The sequence below is a fragment of the Panthera tigris genome, chromosome A1, assembly GCF_018350195.1.
Source record: "Panthera tigris isolate Pti1 chromosome A1, P.tigris_Pti1_mat1.1, whole genome shotgun sequence".
Lineage (NCBI taxonomy): Eukaryota > Metazoa > Chordata > Mammalia > Carnivora > Felidae > Panthera > Panthera tigris.
Genome location: NC_056660.1, coordinates 124,604,132 through 124,626,808, shown reverse-complemented (window position 1 = coordinate 124,626,808; position 22,677 = coordinate 124,604,132). Strand labels below are relative to the sequence as shown.

General features: G+C 39.3%; 1 protein-coding gene across 3 annotated transcripts in view; it reads left to right on the top strand.

Moving 5' to 3' along the window:
• Window positions 1–22,677, top strand: part of MIER3 (MIER family member 3) — a 72,840-nt gene that overhangs the window by 29,744 nt on the left and 20,419 nt on the right. For 2 of the 3 annotated variants that reach the window (XM_042987119.1, XM_042987129.1), the window contains one exon: window positions 13,949–14,094. In XM_042987119.1, coding sequence (XP_042843053.1) covers window positions 13,949–14,094 — 146 coding nt within the window. Of the gene's footprint in view, window positions 1–9,430; window positions 9,449–10,892; window positions 10,918–13,948; window positions 14,095–22,677 lie in introns of those variants that run through there. The other variant, XM_042987113.1, reaches the window with a different exon arrangement.

Below are 22,677 nucleotides of genomic sequence, written 5' to 3'. Positions count from 1 at the left end.
GATAGGCCCGAATCCAGTCTGATTGATGTCCTCATAAGAGGACATTTGGATACACTGACGCCAGGGATATGTGCACACAGAAGGAAGGCCACGTGAGGAGAATCTAAAAGCCAAGGAAAAAGGCTTCAGGAGAAACCAATCCTTCTGACACCTTGGTCTTGGACTTCCGCTCTCCAGAACTGTGAGAAAATAAATTTCTGCTGTTGAACTCACCCAGTCTGTGGTACTTTATTACGGTGGCCCAGCAGACTAATACAGCACATAAATGCTTCTGATAGAAAGTTCTTCTTTCTATGTCAAAAAGTCCTCCCCCAATAGGCTTGTTCTTGCACAACTTTGACATGGTAACTTTGGATAGAAATCCACTCAGTGGTGGGGGGTATTCATTTGTGTGTAAAATTAAGTGTTGGCGTGTAAGTATTTCAAAAGCTGAAATACAAGTTGGTGAATGATTATAGTTTTGTAGTGAATCCACTTAGCCTAGCACAGGGAGCTCATTATGTCCCTTCCTCTCTGAGATAGAGGGCCAGGTAGAGCTGACGTGGCTTGTGTGGACCAGGAAAAACCTGCAGTTATGGGTGAGTGGAGGTCCCAGGGGGAATGCAGTGGGTGAAAGCCAAGGGAGCATGTTCCAGTGAGTCATACAAAAAAGGGGGCCCTTAGGAACATTACTCTGTGTGACATCAAGGGGAGTTAGTTATCTGAGGTGGGGGAGGGAGCTGGACTGCAACAAGTCAGAACAGGTGAACAATAGGGCTGCCTGACTGCACAGTGAAGTCAGACAGCTCCTGTCCCTGACTTGTCTTCCTGGTACACTTACTGTACCAGGATACAGTACAGGATACAGTTGGATAGGGGAGGCCCTATCCAACCAAAGGCCAGGGATGGAAGTGATTTGTAAATGGATTAATAAGTGAATGACTGCTGCCTCTAAAATACCCTTCCAGTGATGCACTAGGACACATTGCCTGTTATCGTCATTACTGTATACCTTGGGTTATTTGGAAGTGGCTGTATTCGAACTGGATCCTGATTTACTCATTCATCCAACTTATATTTACTGAGTGTGTGTGCTAGTCCAAGTGTATGCAAAGAGGGACTCAAATGGACACAGTCTGTGTTCTATCAGCTTATTATCTTTTAAGTACAATATAACTCAGATTATTTTACCTAATTGTATGAGCATTACAATAAGTTAATATAATACATATTTTTTTCTATTATCCAGTTTCATAGGTTATTTCCAAAGCTGGTCCCTTAGTTTAAGCATGTCTTTTCCTCCAACAGAGTTTGCTCAGTCTCTTAATTACCAAGATTTCACCTAAATGCTTTTTGTTTTTTCATAGTTCTTGGTTTACTCATTAATATTTTTATATGAAGAAAACAGCTTAGGCAGATTTGGGCCCAAATTTAACTGTCATTCACAAGCTGGGTAAGTTTCAATTTCTCTATTAGTTTCTTTATCTATAATACAGAGACAATACCAACCTCCAAGGTGGTTGATACACACTTAATAGGTACTCAATAAATGCTTATCATGTGGAATCAACACTGTATTTACATTTAGTTTGTGCAAGCTAAATGAAGAGAAAGGAAGATAAAAAGCTATTTAAATGGCATACTTTTTGATATTCCTAAAACATTTCATAATAATTATTTTACCTTTTAAAGATTTTATTTTATTTTTAAGTTTATTTATTTATTTATTTATTTATTTATTCATTTATTTATTTAGAGACCAGGAGCAGAGGAGGAGCAAAGAGATATAGGGAGAGAGAGAATCCCAAGCAGTCTCTGGCATGGGGCTAGATCTCACAAAGTGTGAGAACATAACCTGAGCCGAAATTAAGAGCTGGAGACTAAACTGACTGAGCCACTTGAGGACCCCCAGATTTTATTTTTGTAAAGTAATTTCTATACCAAACATGGGGCTCCAACTCACAACCCCGAGATCAAGAGTTGCATGTTCCACCAAGTAAGCCAGCCAGGTGCCCCATAATAATAATTTGAAAAGAAATTGAAATGAAAAAAAAAAAGTTAGGAAACTTCCACATACAGCCTCTCAAAAAAATCCAGTGAAGTCAATTTTCCTTCAGTATTAACTTGGTATCTCTTTAGTTTAACACCAGACGATGAAGGAGTTTTGTATTTACAGGCCATGCTGTACCAAAAAAAAAAAAAAAAAAAAAAAGTATCTTTAAACACCAGAATTACAGTCAGTGCAGCAAGATGCTTACACTGTGAGAAGCCAACCAAGAGTATGGAAAATTCAAGTCTTTTCATCTCAAGATAAAACCAGAATATTTTCATCAGGGGGATGGAGAGCAAAGTCACTGGCATTCCTTGAATTGTACATTCTTTCTTCAAGATAATTTATAAGTCTATTAAATAAGTCTAGTTCTGTTAATACCCTGCTAATGATCCTGCATCAGCAGAAGTCCCTGTTTTTCCATGCCCTGTGCATTCCATCACAAACCCAGTTCTCCAAACGGGTTGCCCGTTACTTAGTGCTAAAATTCTGAAATTGTCAGTTAAGCTTTTTTAATACTCTATTTCTAGCTTCTATTCTAATACAGCACAACAGAATTATGAAGCACTTGTCAGTACTTGAACAGTTGTTTTGTTCAGCCTGTTTTGGTCAGTCTTAGAGAAGTGTATTTTTTTTTTTACAATTAGAGTGACCAAGATATAAGAAGAGATCTTAACCGTATAGTTTTAGAAATGCACATTAAAATGAAGGATATATAATAAGCTTGTAGAAATTATTTAATGCATGTTAAATCTTCCTGTCTTATATATTTTTTAAGTTAAATATGGTGTGAAGAATGGAGTATTTTGGTCCTTGTTGGGATTTTCTGATAACAGAGACAGTATGTTGTGGAGTAGTGAGAGGCAGAATAATTTTCATTTAAAGACTTTCTTTTCTGACCGTCAAAAAAATAGAATGCTTTTGAAGGAGAGTTCTAGAAAGAACAAAGTACAGAAGCAAGCATTGATAGGAAATAGTAAACACTATTTAAGCAAGTATTTTCAATTAGTCTCAATAAACATGACTCCAAGAGGAAACAAATTTTTTCAGATTTCTACATTTCTAGGAACACTAGATAAAAGTCACAGATAAAAATCCTTATATAATTTCATCTAAGATTTTCCCACTTTCTATTAAAAATAAAAAGAAAGGCTAACTCCTGGACTGATTATTTTTAGCAGCACATACCTTTGTATATCATCAAATATATAAGAAAAGTTTGAACACAAATGAAATTAGTGGAGTATTTCTGATATTTTACTCATAATTCTTTATTTCCAAAGCAAATACCAAAGTTCAGTACACACACATGCACATTTGCCAAAGGATTACTGTGCCTTTTACCACATCCTTTGCAAAATAAATAACTTATCAATTTTAGCTACACATTACATTGAATGAAAACAAACTAAGTAATCAGGAACTGTGTATTGATTACTCTTGTTTTTATAACATGATAAAATGAATACATTCTATTAAATCTTACCTCATTTTAATCTTGAATTGCCTTTTAGTAATCTATTTTATAGCACATGGTTTGTAATTTATTTCTCAATGATTTTTAATATGCTTCAAAATAAGATTTAACATGCTCATTAGGATTGGCAGTGAAATTAGAAAGTGAAGTCAGATTTTCTTTGAAAGAAAGCAAATCTGACCTGGCAGTGTGGTTTGACAAAGGGGACAGTTTTTGCTGGTTGAGTTGTATGGCGAATATTTTCCACAATCTGAAAGGGCTGAATCTGAAGCTCCATGGTTTTGACAAAAATGTATTTAAAATGTGTGATAAGATGTAAGCGTCCAACTCTTGATTTTGGCTCAGGTAATGATCTCACGGTTCATGGGAACACAGAGCCTGCTTGAGATTCTCCCTCTCCCTCTTTACTGCCCCTCCTCTGCTCAGGAGCGCACATGCTCTCTCTCTCAAAATAAATAAACTTTAAAAATGTGACCAATATAAATAAAATAAAAGAAAAAGGTTTTATTTAAAAATACTATATTGACAAGAAAGTATTAAAATTAAGAATATGTCCATTTGCCCTCCCTTTTCTGAGGATGTTGGCTTAAATGTATGCCTCTAAGAGAAAAAAATAACCAGTACAATCGTTCATTTGATAAGTTTTGGCAAAGTCTTTTTTTGGTATTCATCAAGATTGATGTGAATTATAGTGAAGGACCGTGAGGACTGGGTAACAAATCCTTTTGTTAAGTCAGGTAGCTTTTAATTATTTGCTTTCAACACAAGTGAAGATGATCAAAATAACAGTGTAAGATTATAAACAATAACGTTTGAAGGAAGATCACTACATGATATATTACTAAGGAGTTCAAAGAATTCAGTGATGGTTTAGCAACAAAACCTATTGTGTGAATGTGGTTTCTGAGTTTACTTCCATACACATAAAGAATAAGAATGGAACTGATGCTAAACTCATTCTCATTCTAGTGTTATATAAAATTTATCCACAGGTACAGGACCTAATTTTTTCAGGTCCCATCCATCTTATTAAGAGATTGATATCTAGTTCAATTTTGATTTTTGTTCAATAAGCTTTAATCAAAGTTTGTAATACATGTATATTGTTTTGATCGATTGGGAATTAATAATAATTGGACTGATAATGTAATCTAGAGGGAAATTATTAATTTTGAGTGTCAATTTATAGAGATCTTTTTGTTGCAGAAAAAGATAGTAGGGCATCACCAAAAGACTTTTGGGCTTAAACATATTACACTGGGATAAAGTTCTTTGGATGAAATAGAATGGGAATTTGAGATCAGAGAGAAAAAGAAATCATAAAATTTCCTACTGTTAAAGAAGAAACATATTCTTTATTTATAAAAAAAAGAATGATGGACATATCAAATTGCTGTGGTATTTAGATTCCATTGCATGCATTTTAAAGTGTTAAATGAAGGCTTTCTTTTTAAAGGGCCACCATTACAATATTTTGGGAAGTATATCCTTTGCAACTCTTTAAACTTATAATGGAAAAATTAGATGTCAGCTTGGATATGTGGAAAGGGGTATAGGTATTCACAATTCTTTTGAGAAGATCCCTTAAATTTAAAGTTACTGAGTTTGAAGATCTAATTGTGTCACCTTACAAAGGTGTGTTAGCCTGATGCATCTATCGTATTTTCTTTAATTTTTTTTAATGTTTATTTTTGAGAGAGCGTGGGGATGGGCAGAGAGAGAGAGGGAGACAGAACCTGAAGCAGGCTCTGCACTGACAGCAGAGAGCCTGATGTGGGGCTTGAACCCACCAACCGTGAGATCATGACCTGAGCCAAAGTCAGGCACTTAACCAACTGAGCCACCTGGGTGCCCCAAATCTATCATATTTGAAGGATGGCCGTAACTCATGGGTCAGATAGATAGATTCTCATGTCTGTGGACCAGATTTTCTTCTTCTTTGTAATGAACTGAGGATTCACTGTCTTTTTTCATCTCTGTGAATGTTCTTTTCTTTTTTTCTGAAGACCATCCCCCTTCTGTTAACAGTGTTTTGTTTAGGCAAAACTTATAATGAGTTAGTCTTCTCAGAGACTAGTCATTCATTCCAACAAAAAATATTTGAGTATCTCTCTCAGGAGAAGAGGATATATTTACAAAAAAATGCAAGTAGTTCAATCCCATGGAGAGCTGAATTGCTGACATTACAGTCTTATCTGAAGCCATATTGAGAACTAATACTAATTGGATGTTCTACTTTAGGGTCTGCAAACTGGAAGTTCACACCATGATTTACTTAATGTGATATATTTGGCCTACACTGTGTTTAAAAATTTAATTAGTTGGCAAGTTTAAAAAAACAGATTTCACATAAAAATCCAACTTTCTAGTTGTTTTTGGAAAATTCAAATGTCTGGAAGCACTGGGCCTACATTCTTACAATGCAAAGGCCAGTCTGAGACTAAGTTAGTGGCTGCCCCTTTTAGGCAGGGTTATTATCTCTTGGTTTGCTATGGCCCCCACTTTTGTCTTCATATTAGCCTACTTTACCTATTCATCATACCTGCCTGACTACCATAGACTTTAACACTGGATAGCCTATTATTTTCCCTTGGGTTAGATGGAATCTGTAGAAAGCTAAAAATTTGCATTGCATTACTGTCTTCCCATTAAAACTGCTTTTGGTAGGTTATATACCCATAATGTACCCTCAACTTTCATGGATGGTCACTAAAAGAAACAGTGTTGTAAAACAAGCTAGTGAATTTGAAGAGGTGGTAAAGGGTATTTCCCTCTACATTACTATGTTGCTGTGTAGTGCAGGCAAGACATTTCTTTTAAAGTGTTCTGAAAAGCTTTGTTGCCATTGAAGAATTTGTGTATTTCTCCTCCAAGACAATGAGAATCAAGCAACTGATAGCCATTATTTATTTGCTTTGTCTCCAGAAAGCTGCAAACCATATCTATGGTTTAACTTTCATATTGTATTACAACTCATTACTTGAATATTCTTGTTTTGTAGCTTTTTCTCTGGTGTTGACCTCCTAGTGCATTTTGTTTTACTGGTCTTTTTTTATATTTACATTTTCTTTTTTTTTATGTATTTATTGTAAAACATCTCAAAGCACACATTTATAAAGTATTCTTGATTTATCTCATTTCTAAAGATGGCTAGAGCATCTATTACATTTTGGTTCTCTTTAGAGGGTTACCATCGTTTTAGTTTTGAGTCTTCTTGCTCTTGGTCCCATCCACCACATACAAGAATTATTCAGTTACAAGGACTGAAATACCGGAGAGACAAGGACTTTTATGGTGATCCTGTATTGCCTAGTGTCCAGCATAGGACTTGTTCTCTATATAATGCCACCTGTTGTGTAGTGACAGGATAATAAAAACAACAGTAAAATATAATTTTTTATTCCATTCCCTGGAACAGGGGACTTTATATCTATACCAACTCCTGGAAGTCTTGTCATCAAAGAGAATGAAAGATCCATGTACATAAGTAGACTTTACACACTTTATCATAAAAGGAATGTGTTATGTAAGACTGGGCAGTAAACTTTTTCTCTAGTGATTGGAAGGTGAGAAAGTAGCTCTGCTTCCTTAAACTGCAAATTTATTTAGTTTCACTATTTTTCTGTGAATCCTTATTTAATACGTGGCAAAGGCTACATAAACAGTGTACTCTGATGGAGAGAATATAAGCAGTCAAAATTATAAATGCCTATATGTAATCTTTGCAGTTTAATGAAAAAAGAATTTGCAGACGCTCTACTAAGTTCATCCGAGTACATGAGTCTCTGTATTTCTCAGACATGGCAAAATGGAACCTAAGACCACCAAATTTTGCTATGAAGAAAACGTTTCTCCTAGTGTTAAGTACAAGGCAGGTTGTTGGAGACACTTCATGATTCAGATCCCTGACCTAGTCTATGGGGGCTCATGCTGTGGTCAAGCAGATCAGGGCACTGTTTAATGGCTCTGTCCACAGGGCGTGCTTGCTGCAACATTTCTGAAGTTAATCACCTGCACTCAATTTCAAGCAACTTTTTTTTTTTTTTTTTTTTTTTTTACTTTGAAAACTCTAAACGCCTCATTGGGGACAGCACATACAACGTGTGCCAAGCCTCTGGTTTCAAAGTTCAGCTTTGACTGGACAAAAGGTCGAAAGATATCTTTCACAGCAGGGAAAGTGTAATTTTCCATGTCTTTATGATGTTTTGAAATGGTTGAAGTGATTTTTCCCTAAAATTTCCATAAATAAATAACTTTTGCCAGGGGAGTAACTTTAATTCTAAGATGCCTTGGCAAAAATGTTAAAAGTAACCCTTTGCTCTCCTATCCATAATCATATCTTCAGCTTCATCGTCCGTGTATTCTCTTGGAGGGGAGAATCAAAGGTGATCCCAGCATAAAAGCAAACCTGTCATGTTTGGACTAAAAGTATGGCAAGTTTTAGAATTCAAAAAAGGCTCTCAATTTCTTAGCAAAAACCTCAACTCTATCATTTAATACTACATGTTTTAGCAACAACTGGGAGAAGAGCTCTATGTCTGAGATCACTCTCCTGTGCATGTCTCTCTGTGGGTGTCCTGCCATACTTTTGATTGTATTTATATCTGACTTACCCATGGATGTGCCAAAATTTTCTCTTCCACATTCTAAACTTTCTTTTCCATATGTATTGTTATTTCTTGCTTCCTGCTTTAAGACAATGGTGTGCCAAGGCAACTTGGCATGATGGCTTGAAGCTTGCAGGATTTACCTCTGTGGGCTACCCATGAACTGTTAATGAATATTTCTGTGTACTTTGCTTAAAGTTGTTCAGGTGGATATGAATCTGCCAGGAGTTAGATTTACCTCTTCCAATGAAGAGGAAGGCAGGTGCAGGAGTATGTGTATCTGTTAAGCCTTGTCCTCCCTTCTCCATCCATCCACTTGCCCACAGGACTAGTTTTCTTTTTGACCTAGTTTTCATTTTAAGCAAATGTTTGGCTTTCTGGGATGGAGGTAGAATTTTTGAGACCCGACTCAGGGCCTTGATTCTACTATTTTCGCTTTTCCACTGTTCTATCAAGTGTGTGCCCTGGACTATTTGGTGACTCAAAACCTCTTAAGATCTAATTTTTTGGGGTACGTGCACAGTTTATATTTTGAGTGTCTTCTCTGAATTGTGCAAGTCTACTCATCATTCTTTGCCTTTTTGATCTTTTGCCTGTTCTGTTATTGTCACTACCTTCCAAAGCCTGTCTGGCAAACGATCACTTCCATCGTCCACTCCACGAGCCAGTGCATGTTGACCTGTATCCCCCATTTCTCAGGTCTCTTCGGGAAAACCGCAAGGTGCCCGGTCGCCGCCTCCCATTCTGGACTGACCCTGCCGTCCATCAGTCACTTCTCCCATTTCCCGGGGTTTTCTCGTGTCCACCAGTCTACTCCATCGGTCACCTTCTTTCTTTTTACTTAGGGAAGTCTGTCGAGTTGTCCCTCCACGTCTCCTGCCGGCCTCCCCCAACGTCCTACCGGACTAGAGTGTCGGTCAGTCGGTCGATTCTCCGCTGCCCCGGCCAGCTCTTCGGCCTCGGCTGCCTGGACGTGGGTCTGTCCCACGCCCGAGTTTCCATCCGTCCCCCACTTGCCTACAATTCGGCAGGAACTTTACTCCGACCAAGAAGGGGAGGGCGGGCGAGCGCGGGTGTGCAGCGGCCCGTCCGCAGCAAGCGCGGGGTGCGGCGTGGGGCGCCGGGCGGCGCCGGGCGGGGTGGGCGTGCGAGCGGGCCGGGGGCGTCGCGGGCCGCCCTGCCCTATAAGGGGCCGAGCCGCCTCCGCCGCCGGGCGGGTGCCGGGCGGACCGCGGCGGCGGCGGCGGCGGCGGCGGCTGCGATTGGCTCAGGCGCCCCATCCGGGGACTGGGCTCGGCGCTGCTCGTTCGCCCTAAAGGTACCAATATGGCGGAGGTGAGCAGGGAAACCGGGCAGGAGCGGCCGGGCTAGCGCGGGCGCCCGGCGGTCCCCCGCGGCCCCGGAGACGGCCTGGGGGATCCGGGGCCCTTCCCCCGGCCCAACGTGGGGGCGGCGCGGCGGTGCGGGGGCCACGGGGCGGCAACGGGCCGTGGCGGGGCCGGCCGGGGGGCGGGAGCGGGCGCGGGAGCGGTCTCCCTCCGGGACTAGGCCGCGGCGGCTCCGGCCCCGACCCGGCCGGGCGACGGGGCCGGACGGGAGGTGGCGACCGGCGGCAGCGAGCCCTGGCCTGGGGACAGCGCCGTGCCGTGCCCCCCCAGGCAGCTGACGCGGGCCGCCGGAGCCTCGGCGCCGCTTTCTAGGGCCAGAGTGGGTGGAAACCGGCCGAGCCCCCCCCCCCCTCCCCATCCGCGGCCGGATTGCAAAGCGGGGAGCGGGCTGCGCCACTGTCCTGCGGGAGGAGTGCTCTGTGCCCCCGGCCCAGCGGGTCAGGGCTGCGGCGCCAAGGAACCTCACGCTCCACTTTGCTCCGAGCTCGGAGGCAAGCGGGATGCGCGGCCGCGGGGCTTCGCGGGAGGCGAGCGGGACTCCTCGCCCCGCAGCCCTGGAGGTGCGGGAGCCCCTGGGTGTGAGGTGGCTGTCCAAGACTCTCGACGTTTTTTCCTGGGGCTCTCGGTAGCCCCACTTTCTTCTGGCCTGGAGGAAGGAGGCAGGGCGAGCAAACCTGCCCTGGTCATGTCCCCCGGGACTGGTGAGCTGGGGGGAGGGGGTAGCGCAGCAGGAGCCCCTTGGACTGGAGCTCGCTGGGGCGAGGGGCTCTATGGAGGGCCTAAACACCCTGGAGGGAACTAGCATCTCTGGGACTGAGGGGCCGCGTTTCCAGTTTTGGGAGAGAGAATGGGGGGCTTGCGCTTTGGTTTGGGGGCGAGTGTCCTGTTTCGAGCTGGCCTACGCTCGGGTTAGAGGACAGCCTCAGAATTGGGGCTCCCGGGCCCCAGGGGGTAGACTAGGTGCTCCGAGGGCGATTCCCTTCCAGGAAACGGTGTTGCTTTGCGAGGTGGTGTTTGGTTCCGTGGGGAGCCAGGTGGGATTTGGGAGACCCCGAGATGTCGGAGACGGGACTGCGAGGCAACGGCTCTGGGTTTTGCTTCTTCGCTTTGTAACTTGCTGAGCTCCAAAGGACGGTTTGGGGGCTTGGAGTTGCCTGTTAGACTCTGGGCTTCGTCCCGGGTCTGCGAGTTTGCACACTGGGGACTCCGGGAGGAAGGCGAGGCAGCCAAGAGGGGCCCGAAAGGGGCTGGGAGCGATTGGAGCGAAGCTACGTCTTGTACTTTTGGCAGCTGCGGAGGAGCGCTGGGCTCCGCCTCCTCTGCGCCCTGTTGCCGGCGCTGCCTCTTCCCGGGCTGCGCGATCTAACCTCACGTTTTCTTCTCTCTCCTAGGCTTCTTTTGGAAGTTCGAGCCCAGGTTTGTCCTATTTTCTTACCTCTTCAGTGGCTCCCACAGGGTAATGGGGGGCTCAGAGATCTATTGCTACAGGTTTTCCCACAAAAATTTGTCCTGCGAGTTTTTCATCACTTTGGTAATTGAGTTGTTCGAGGAAGGAACTGTTACACTTCTCTTTTTTTTTCTTGCATGTTGAAAAAATAACTTGTTACAAAGCTGCTAACTGACAGGTGTTCTTTTTAAGTACTATGTCTTTAATTTTCACATGTCTTTTTTTGTCCAAGCCCAAAACAGTTAATCCCAAATCAACTTTCCACTAACTTTTGCAATTTAGTGTAGATAATAATTTTTTCCCCGAGAAACCGACTCTTTAATTTGTCGAAACTTTGGGATTACTTATATGGATTATTAACCATGACTCCCTATCTCCCCTTATTTTCTCTTCTAAATTTTTCATAATTGAGAAATGTCTATGGGCTCTATTAAAATTGGAATATGAGAGTTAGGTAAAGCTACCTTAAAAGAAACATAGAATTTCCAAGTTTGACACAGAAAAGTGCTAATACAGAATTTTTGAGGTCAGAGGACCCTAGATCATCTAGTACAGTGTTTAACCTTTTTGGAATCAGAAACTTCTGTCAGGATATGATGACAGCAAGAGATGGTCTCCAGAAGTCTGCACATATGCATAATTGCATACATTTTGGGGCTTTTGGAGCCCCTGAATCCCATCAGGGAGAGGACAGCTTTGTTTAATTTCTCACCCCCTTTCCAGCCCCATTTTGGCTGCCTCTTTCTCCTCTAATAGTCTCCAGGAAAAGTACCTCTGAACTACGCCAACTCTCTTATTTTACACTTGAGAAGACTTTTAAATAACTCCATTGAGAGTCACCTAGTTAATAGAGCCTGGAAAAGTTCAGAAATCTTCCCTTACAACATGTTGCCTTAGAGTGAAGAGCCCGTTTCCTTGTGTATTATTTTGTACAATATTTAGGTGTCTTTTAAGGTCTCACTTCATTATCATTGAAAGTATAAAACAATTGGTCACCGAGTAGAAGAAATTTGTGGTTGTTTTTAAAATAGCTATCTATGTTTTTACGTTTAAAAATTGTTTTAAAAAGTTTTTCTAATTTTGAGACAAGCATTTCTTTGTCATAACTGATTTCAGGAAGGAATATTTATATACATGATGCCAAACATCTGGATGATAATGGAATTTTTCCATTTTGCATCACTGTCTGCCTTTAAGAAGTTACAATCTAAATAGCAAGAAGATTGTGTAGTTTTGGTGTTTAAACAAACTTTTATAACCTGTTTTTAATCATTTACCCAATTTTAAAGATTTTAAAGCTTAGAAGAGACTCTTGAGGTCATCTAAGCCAGCACTATGCATTTTACAAATGAAAAACTGGACTCGGCCCGGAAAGTTGAAATGACTTGCCTCAGGTCCTCAGCAAGCCAGGGACAAAGCCTAGAGTAGACCTCAGGCCATTTGCTTTCTGGCCCTTATTGAATACCTTCTAGTTTAAGAAGGAAGAGTGCTGTGACAAGTGATATGGGGATTACAAAAGAGGACAGAGCTGTGCCTGAAAGAGGTGGAAAAGTTACCATCTATTTCATCCCTGACCTTAGTAATATTACAGAGGTTTCCAGGAATTCCTCAAAATAGAAAATTCGTAATGGTGGATGTTCTGCTTTTGAGCTCTTTAATAAATATTCATCTTTTTGCTTAAAATTAAGCTCTGTACTTAAAATCTGTACTTCGACAGGTTTTAAAATGCACAGATAATCTTTTAACATTAAAAACATAACATCATATAATGAATGTAAGCTTCCTAAAGAATTAAGTGCCATAGAAATTGTGTTATTTTTAGAACTGATGATTACAGTTCTTCAAACTCAGAATCAAAATCACTGAATTATGTCTGTGGTTTTTTTTCATAGTGAAAAATCTTTGGTGTTGTTCAGAGTTTTGGTAATGATTTCACACTGTCCTTAAATGTTTGAAATTTAAAATGTTAAATAGCTTGACTAAAAACAGACCAAACTTTTTATGTTGAATCTGCTTCCTTCCACTTCTCTTTTCCTCTACCCAAAGATTGTGGTACTTCGTTTCCTTCTATGCTCTGAGAGTCACTGGTCTGATTGAATTAGATATGAGAGTAAAATGGAGAAAATTCCAGTTTTCATAAATTTGGTTTCATTTTCTTGGGATTGCGGATCTTATTCATTTCTCAACTTGGTTATAAGAGTATCCTGTTGACTTCATATTTGCTATTAAAAAGCATTACAATTTTATAAACAAATATGAATTGGCCAAAACAGCTTGCAACTGGGTACATCTCCCAGAAACTTTTAGATGTGATTTTGTTATTTCCTTCACATACCCTTAAAAACTAATTATTAGTAGTCCAAAGAAAAGTGTGCTCTTACAGTTTAATGCCTGTCTGGTTAATGCTGGGGAGCTTGAAATACAGTGTGGACATGAAAAGTGACAGTAGTTTTAGAGATTGATTTGCTGTATAGCTGCTTCAAAAAAACTTTTATTTGTTCTGGGAACCAGATTTCTATTGTTCCTATTGTTTTGTATCTTTGAGGGTTATAATTAGGCAGAATTTATATTCTCTTTGCCTGAAGTGTTGAGCTTTAGTGTATAATAGATTTCTTGTGAAATCTTCCATTCATAGTCCTTGTAACATTTTTCTTTTGCTTTTAGACAAATGTATTAAACTGATAAACAGGTTCAACTTTTCTCTTAGATCATTTTTTAAGGACTGTTCCATTTAAATCACTTTGCTACTATTATAAGTTGTGTTCTCATGGACTAGACTTCTTATTAAAGTGTTGTTAAATTACTCTGCCTTGTTCTTTTGCTGATTTAGATATCTTTTCAGAACTGTATGGTCTTTATAACCTGTTGAGTGTATATAGTAAATGCATTTAATAAACCTTATACATAAACATTAAAAGGGACTGGCAGAAGAACACAAATTATTTTCTTTTGTAAGTAGCATTGTGAATGTGTAAAGTGATGTAGTTTGTTTTATTCCAGTTGGGTCTTTGTCTTCTGAGGATCATGATTTTGACCCCACTGCTGAGATGTTGGTCCATGACTATGATGATGAAAGAACTCTTGAAGAAGAGGAAATGATGGATGAGGGTAAAAACTTCAGTTCTGAAATTGAAGACTTAGAAAAGGTAAAGGATTTTACTTTCATATCTTAATAACATAAAGATTTTGAAACTGTACTATAAATTATTTTACAGTCTATCTGAAATAAAATTAGGTTCAGCATCCTTGTTTTTGACCTAACTTTTAAAGATTTTCACGGATTTTCTCATTATTTTGAGGGAAAGTCTAATAAATGAGTAAATTCTCATTTAATTTTTCAAAATTGTTTTATGTCTTAATCTAGTTTTTAAGTTCTTGAAGCACAGTAAAATACGTACATCTGGTCACCTCACAGATGAGAATATTGGGATATAGAGAACTTTCAGCTCTAAACTTGGTTCTGAGTCCTAGCCCAGCCCAGTGCATTATACCACACTATTCTACTTAGGGTCACACTTGAGTTTAACTGAACACTGCAGTAGATACAGGGAGAAGTACTATAGGAACATTGAAAGATAAAAAGTTTTAATTCTATTTTTAAATGTAATAATGTCCCATTTTTCTACCCTTTTTAGTCATCTTTTTAAAAGTTGGCAAGAATAAATGTAGTTTATAACTCTTTAAATCCCAAATCAGTATAATTTGAACTGAACTGGATTTTAAACAAGTATTTATACCTGGACTGCAGAGAGAGGTCTCCATAGGGGTCACTTGAAAAAAATAGGATTATGCTTACTAAAAGTTAACCTTATCTCTAATCAGACCAGAATAACAAATGCTTTCAGGAATAATATTGAATAATAATAATCCTTTGAATTTTCATACTTCTTTTTCTTGAAGAAGACAAGACCCTTTCTTAAATAATCTCTTCTGCTGTCTTTGTGAGACAGAGATGAGCTCTTATTGCATTTCTCCCTTTGCATTAATATACAGGGAAACTGAAGGCATTCTTCAGGGTCTTGACCCTAGGCTTACTCTGGTGGACCTGAAAATTTCTAAACGTGTTCATTTACTTGGCAGAGTAATTCAACTCAATTGTTATTAGATTTAATCATTAAACCCCCACCAACTTATAGCCAAACGGATTTGGGAATATAAAGATAAAATGGTTGTGAAATACTTAAGAAGAAAAGTTTTGCATATTGCTCCTTTCAGGGGTGATAATAAAATGTTGCCTTTTGATTAAAAAAAAAAGGTGCCCAGAAGTCTCGAGCTCTGCCTTGGCTTTTTGCAGGCAGTTGCTTCCTACCTCTTATGAATGGGTCTAGAATAACAGAATTCAGCTACTGTTATCATTAAGTCAGGACTGTGGTAGGCTCTGGGAATGCAAAAATGAGCAATTTGACAGTGTCCCTGAACTCAAGCAGCTTACAGTTTAATGTGGAGTGACAAAGGGGAACAAAGAATTTTAATATGATATGCTAAGAACTATGGAGGTAGACAGGCGCCTGGGTGGCTCAGTTGGTTAAGCATCTGACTTTTGATTTCCACTTAGGTGATTATCTCGTGGTTTGTGAGTTTGAGCCCCATGTCAGGTTCTGGATGACTGTGCAGAGCCTGCTTGGGATTCTGTGTTTCCCTGTCTGTCTCTGCCCCTCCCCTTCCCGTGCTCGCTCGCTCTCTCTCTCTCTCTCTCTCTCTCTCTCTCAAAAATAAGTAAATATTAAAAAAAAAACAAAGACCAAAAAACTATGGAGGTAATAAGCAGTGAGAGCTGTGGAAGAATGTGTATAGTAAATGGTGTTTAGCCTAATGTGGAAGTTCATGGAATGCTTGTTAGAATAGAGAGTTCTCTCTTGTACAGTTTTAAGTGAAGACACCAGTTTGGGCCTGTGGCAAAAGTTTCAGGTGGTCTCGTAATGTGTCTTCCTTGTTTATGTGTTGTTAAACATGGGAAGACAGCATAGTTAACACCATGACATAGGAAAATGGTATAAATGAATTGGACTGCATTTTAGACATGCAAATAGTCTTTTTGTCAGTAAAGTAGTAAGAATTTAAAATTTCATTTAATGTGACAACTCAGTTACTACTTGAGTGTGAGTAATCTGGTAGAGATTTTTATGGGCTCTTAAGATTTTGTTTTTCAGATTTGTAGGTTTTATTCTTCTAGAGATTGTAGTAATAGCTGCTTTGATCTGTGTTTAGTGGGTTTTAAAAGGACATTGGGGAAGATATGGAGAAATAATGAACAGCAAAGAATTACGGAGCTATTCACAAAAATACCTAGTCCTTTTCCTATGATTTTCATTTTGTTTAATAAACACTGGTAATTAATTTTTTTGCTTTGTAATGATATCTGTCACTGAATTTGTAGATTGAGAAAAATTATAGGTCTTTAGATATTTCAACTTCTTTCTACTTGGACAGTTTGGCTTCTTGGTATTCTGTCACATTCTTAGAAATTGGGACAAAAAAAAAAGAAATTGGGACAGAAAGATAAAGGTTATCTTTAATTTATTTTTTTATTAAAACTTTTTTTAATGTTTATTTTTGAGAGAGAGAGAGACAGACAGAACACAGGTGGTGGAGGGGTAAAGAGAGAGAGGGAGACACAGAGTCCATTGCACGCTCCAGGCTCTGAGCTGTCAGCACTGAGCCCGATTCAGGGCTCAAGCCCACAGACCACAAGATCATGACCTCAACTGAAGTCAGACACTTAACTGACTGAGCCACCCATGCGCCCTGATACAGGTGATCTTGAAACAGCTTCTAGTGAAGACCAAAGAACTGTGTCTCCATCTAGAAGCCTAATCTTCTCTCATTGAACAATGGATAAGAGGAGCTATTTCTTTTTTTTTTTTTAATTTTTTTTAATGTTTTTATTTATATTAGAGAGAGAGAGTTTGCGTGAGTGAGGGAGGGGCAGAGAGTCAGAGACAGAACTGAAGCAGGCTTCAGGCTCTGAGCCATCAGCACAGAGCCTGACTCGGGGCTCGAACCCACAAACTGTGAGATCATGACCTGACCTGAAGTCAGACGCCCAACCAACTGAGCCACCCAGGTGCCCCAAGAGGAGCTATTTCTAAGAGTGACTGACTGCCCAGTTTCTCTGAACTATAATTCTTATGTGTAGTAAAGCATAACTATGTAAATGTGGTCCCTGTTCTTTATTGATGTTTAATGAAACATGAAAATGAATAAAAGAAACAGTAGATAGAGATACCAGTGTAAAGAGTAAAGATTATTTTTAGAAGAAATTTAAAATTATTTCTATATCATTTAATGTATTTTATTAGTCTTTTATTATTGGAACATTGTTTTAGCTATTATTACATGTTCACAGTCTTAGGGGCTTGATGTTAATGTTTGTTTTTAAAAATTACAGTAAGGGGCGCCTGGGTGGCTCAGCTGGTTAAGCATCCAACTCTGGATTTTGGTTCAGGTTATGATCTCACAGTTCGTGAGTTCAAGCCCCACATCAGGCTCCACACTGACAACGTAGTGCCTGCTTGGAATTCTTCCCCCCTGCTTTCTCTACCCTTCACCAGCTCTAGCTTGCACTCCCTCTCAAAATAAATAAACTTTTTTTAAAAAATACAAAAATTACAGTAAATTTTTATTCTGCAAGTAAACAAACTCAGTAGCTTGTAGTCTGTAAATATGACCTGTATTTTAGTGCTTATAAATTTTTAGTTACATTAGATATTATGGAAAATAAGAGACAAAAAAAAAACCCCACTTTGTATAGTAGCACTTAGAAGTAGAGAATACATTATGTGACTACATTTATGTCTTTGAACATATAAGGTTTACATCATGTCTTTCTATATTTTAATTTATTCATGTTAATTTTTGCTAAGGTTTTAATAGTCTAGAGCCATCACTTTTAGAAAAGTTCTATACATTAATATGTAGATTCCCCCCTTGATACTCAATGTGAAATGAGAAAGTGAAAATCACCTTTTCTACCACTTAAAGTCTGGTATAGATCCTTCCTGTTTTGTGGGTTTTTTTTTTTTTTAATTATTTAAAAAAGCTATGTGTATACTGCATGTTTTATGATATCAGACTGGTATTATATGAAAAGTGATCTACATTTCACTTAGACCATTTCTGTTGACCAATCTAGCAGCACCATGAGATGGATTGGATGAGTATTAGCATTATTTTCTTGGTTAAGAGGCCTTGTTGATTGTGAAATGCATCATAGATTTAGAAATTATATAGATGGGGGCAGGGACGAACAGTACTATGGGAAATCTATATGTTGGTAATGGAATGCATCCTGATTTCTGGTATGTGAAGTTATGTATCATAGGATCAAGGAAATTATGATACTCTTTATTTACAGATAAAGAAATGGAGGTGAGGGATTTTAGGTGATTTGTCTATGGTAATGACACTGAGTCCTCTGCCTCTAAATTTTATGTTCTTTCTGATATAAAACCTTTGCATTAAAAAACAGTTCACTTATAAGTATGAGTAGACTCAATGTGCTCCTTAAAATTTAAATAGGGTCAACAAAATACCCGAGAAAAATCCTCCTACCTGGAATAAGGTGCTAGATCAAACTTTTAAGATGTTGATAGGCTCTAATAGAAACTTCATTTGTAAAGTGCTTCAGAGATTAGATTCACCTTTTCTGTATTTTAACATCAGCTCCCTTTTAGTAACGAGTGCCATTCCTTGACTGTATTAGTGAAGTTTCCACTAAGATACCCACCTTCTTTCTCAACAGATGATCATAATTATTTTTATAGAGAAAGTAGGGTTTTCATGAATGACTACCTAGAATCTCCTGTTTGCCCCACACATACAAATATAACTTTTGTACTCATTCTTTCTTCTTTCTTTACTGTCCCTAGAGTATATGCCACATCCCAGGCTAACTCTTAATTCTATCCCTCATGCTCTGAGTCTGTTCTTCCCACTTATTTTTTTTTTTTTATTTCAGCATAGCAAGTCCTACTCATATGTTTCCTACATTTGGAAGAACTTTTTTTTAAATGCCTTATTAAAATTTTTTTTCATGTTCATGTTTTTTGAGAATGAAAGTGAGTGAGACTGTGTGAGGGAGGGGCAGAGAGAGAGAGTGGGAGAGAGAATCCCAAGCAGGCTCCATGCTGTCAGCATAGATCCTGATGCAGGGCTCAATCTCATGGTGAGATCATGGCCAGAGCCAAAATCAAGTCAGACACTTAACAGACTAAGTCACCCAGGAGCCCTAGAAGAAATTCTTTTTAACCTGTGTTATCTTTAGTGATTCTTTTTTTATAGTGTATGCACTTTTCCCCCCCTCTATTCAGTCCTCAACTTTGTTTCTCCCAATAGTCTGTAGGGTCACCAATAATTCCTGATTGATAGGTACAGAGAATTCATGTCTCTCTATATCTCAATTGATTTCTCTTTGATATTTGACTTAAGTGACTATCTCTGGTCTCTCCATAGTTGTTTCTTCTTAACTTACGTAATTCTGCTTTCACCTAGTTCTGCTCTCCAGTATCTCCCTCTGTTGTATTTATGGGCTTTTCTTCCTTTGCCCATGTTTTAACTAATGGCATTCCCCAGGCCTCTAGATTTTGTCTTCGCACTCTGTATGGCCTTTCTGGATGATCTCATTCAGGCCCACTGCTTCAACTTTTGCCTTGAATTATCATTTACCATCCTACCCTCCACCCTCAAGTTCATTTGTCTGATGTTTCTGTTTCATAATGGTGCTATAAGTATTTAGCCTTTTTGGGCCAGAAACGGGCAGTTCATGTAGACTTCACTGTCACTTACATTCACTTTATCATGTAGGCCAAGAAACAGATTCTTTTTTCTTAATTTCACTCAGATAATTCCCTTCCTTAGTTGAGGTTCTCATTCTTGGACTCCCCCCAGAATGTTACTTTCAAAATGCATATTTTGTTTAAAATTTTTTAGATGTGTCCCATTGCCTTTAGGGTAATATATCTGAAAGTTCTTCTAATAAACTATATATTCCTTTCTCTTTTCTGTCTACCCTCTCAACTTCTGTGGCTTTAAATATCATCTAGATGCTAATAAATGCCAGATTTATATCTTTAGCCCAGCTTGATCCTCTGAGCACCAGGCTCCTGGCCAAGTTGACTCTTTTGCTTAGATGTTTCATAGTCCTCTCAAATTTAACTCGTGTCTTCTGCAGGACTCTTAATTTTTTTCCTTCACAAACCTTTCCTTCAGTCCTTTCTATCTCAGTAAAAGTTATCACCATGCAGGCAGTTGCTCAAATAGAAATCTGGGGAATCCTCCTTCTCTCCCCCTTTCACTCTCACATCCCGGAACTCATTTGATTCCACCTCCGAATGTGTATCATCTATTTACTTCTCTCCATGTCTGTATCACTACCTTAATCCAGTGTGAGGCTCTTAGGTGGTCTCCCTGTTTTTTTCTTACCTCTCCATCTTCTCACACTTTTCTTTATGTAGCTGCCCAGCATTGAAGAAGAAATGAAGTCATGGCACTCCCCACCTGCCTTTTTTTTTTTTTAAGTCTCCATTTACTTCCCACTGTCCTGGGAGTAAAGGACACTGTCTTTCCTTTGACCTGGTGAAAGTAGATTCTCTACATTATTCTGTATTTCAGGACCCTGTTTATTTCATTGCATTCATCATAATTGGCAATTCTGTATTTGTGAATTGTCACTATCTCTGCGCCCCCCCCCCCCACCCTTTGCACTGACTGTAAACTGTAGAAGGGCAAGACCTGTTTTCATACCAGCACTTGGCACACTGGCCTACTGGCACACAGTAACTGTTCAGTCAGTGTTTCTTATGATATACCATGAGTCCCTAGTATACAGCCCTCATCTGTCAAATCCCTCTTCATCTTTCAAGACTTAGCTCAGTCTTTCCATCCTGTGTGGTACCTCCCTAACCTCATGTATTCCCATGAGGAAATGCCATTATTCCCAGAGTGTAGTTCTTCCCTTCTCTGTACTCAACAGTGTATAGTGCTATTTCCAGAATTGATTAATGCAGCCAACACATTGTATTATAGTTGTTAACTTACCAGTTTCTTCCATCAGGACTACAGTCATTGAGAGCAGGGATTTTTCTATAAATTTTCTTTTCTCTATCCATAGCTAGTAGCCTCTGCACAGTATCTAGAATGCAGTAAATTCTGTATTGATGGAAAAGTGGACCTGCCTGTGTATGATGAGTGAAAATTGACATCTCCTCAGGTCACTGAGAGAATCTGAAACTTCTGAGGTTTTGGAGAAATACTGATGACAGGTGGTTTGCAAAGGCTGCAACCTAGTCTCCTCTTAAAACCAATATGAGCCAAAGGGAATAGGCTGCATGGAGTCTGCAAGGAGCAGGGCTAAGGAGACTCTAAATCTGGTTCTGGGCACATGTGAGGGGTTCTGTTCATTGATTCAGGAGAAGAATAATTCACGAGGTTTCCTCATGGCATGGGTGAACTTCTGTCCATCCTGACCATCCAACTCAATTTGTGCTGACTCCATGCTACCAAAGCAGCTTTTTAACTGATTTCAATCCCAAGCTGAAAGGATTTCATGAGTGACATGATTGGTATGGTCACTGCAAAAGGCACATGTCTCCTACAGCAAATTTACAAAGTAGCATTCTGTCCTAAACCTTATTCCAAATTCATTTCGCTTGAATCTGTTTTAATAAGGCACAGTGAAAAATGTAAGTTCTAGTAGACCTATAAAGGTGAAGGTCAGGTTCTTGGGCACCCCCAGAGCCTGAATTCCCTGTGGGGCCTGGTGGGCAATCAGTGGCTTTCTAGAATCATCACTGGCTTCTCTCAGCTCACTTTGTGATATGCTGAGGATATATTTTACATACTCTGCTTTAGCATTTCATGCTTTTTGCATCATGACTTAGGCATTTGCCTTAAAAAGAAAACTAAACCCATAAGCAAGCTTAATGAATCTCTTAATAGATGGGCATAAACATCTTTACAATATTGAAAAAATTAGTCTAAAGATACGTTGTTTTGTGTTTATATATTTGAATAATTATAAATAGTTCTATACACTTTAGTAGTTGAATTAAGATATTTTTAAAAAGGAAATACACTCCTTATTTTCTGATGGATTAGTTGGGGGAAGAGGGTGCCAGTATGTGGCACAGCATAGGTACTCATTACACAGGAAGCATTGCAGCCAAAGTATGTGGTTTTATCAAAGCAGTGCTGCCAGTAAGTGGTACTAGGATTTGAACCCAGAACTGAGCCTTCTGTTTTGTCACCTGTAAAATGGTGGTAATGATACAAACTTCAGTAGATGGTTATGGAAGAGAAACCTAAAACAACTATACAGAATATAGCTATGATAGTAGTAATATAAAAGGATAATTTTTAACAGTAATATATAAATATTGTTGGTGTTAGTGAATGCTCAGCAGTGGTTTCCCTTCAGGTATCATTTCATTAATATGAAGAATAAACCAAGTGGTCAACTGTTAATTGCGAAGAAACAAGCTAAAAATTACGTGAAGTTATTGATTGATTAATTGTGAATGCTTTCAAGGCAAATCATTATACCAATGTGAATGCTAAAAAAATAAAAGTCACTAAAGCAAATATTTGAGGAATTTTTTAAAGGGTGAAATGATAGGGGGGCCTGTGTGGCTCAGTTGGTTAAGCATCTGACTTCATCTCAGGTTGTGATCTCCTGGTTCGTGGGTTCGAGCCCTGCACCAGGCTCTGTGCTGATAGCTCAGAGCCTGGAGCAT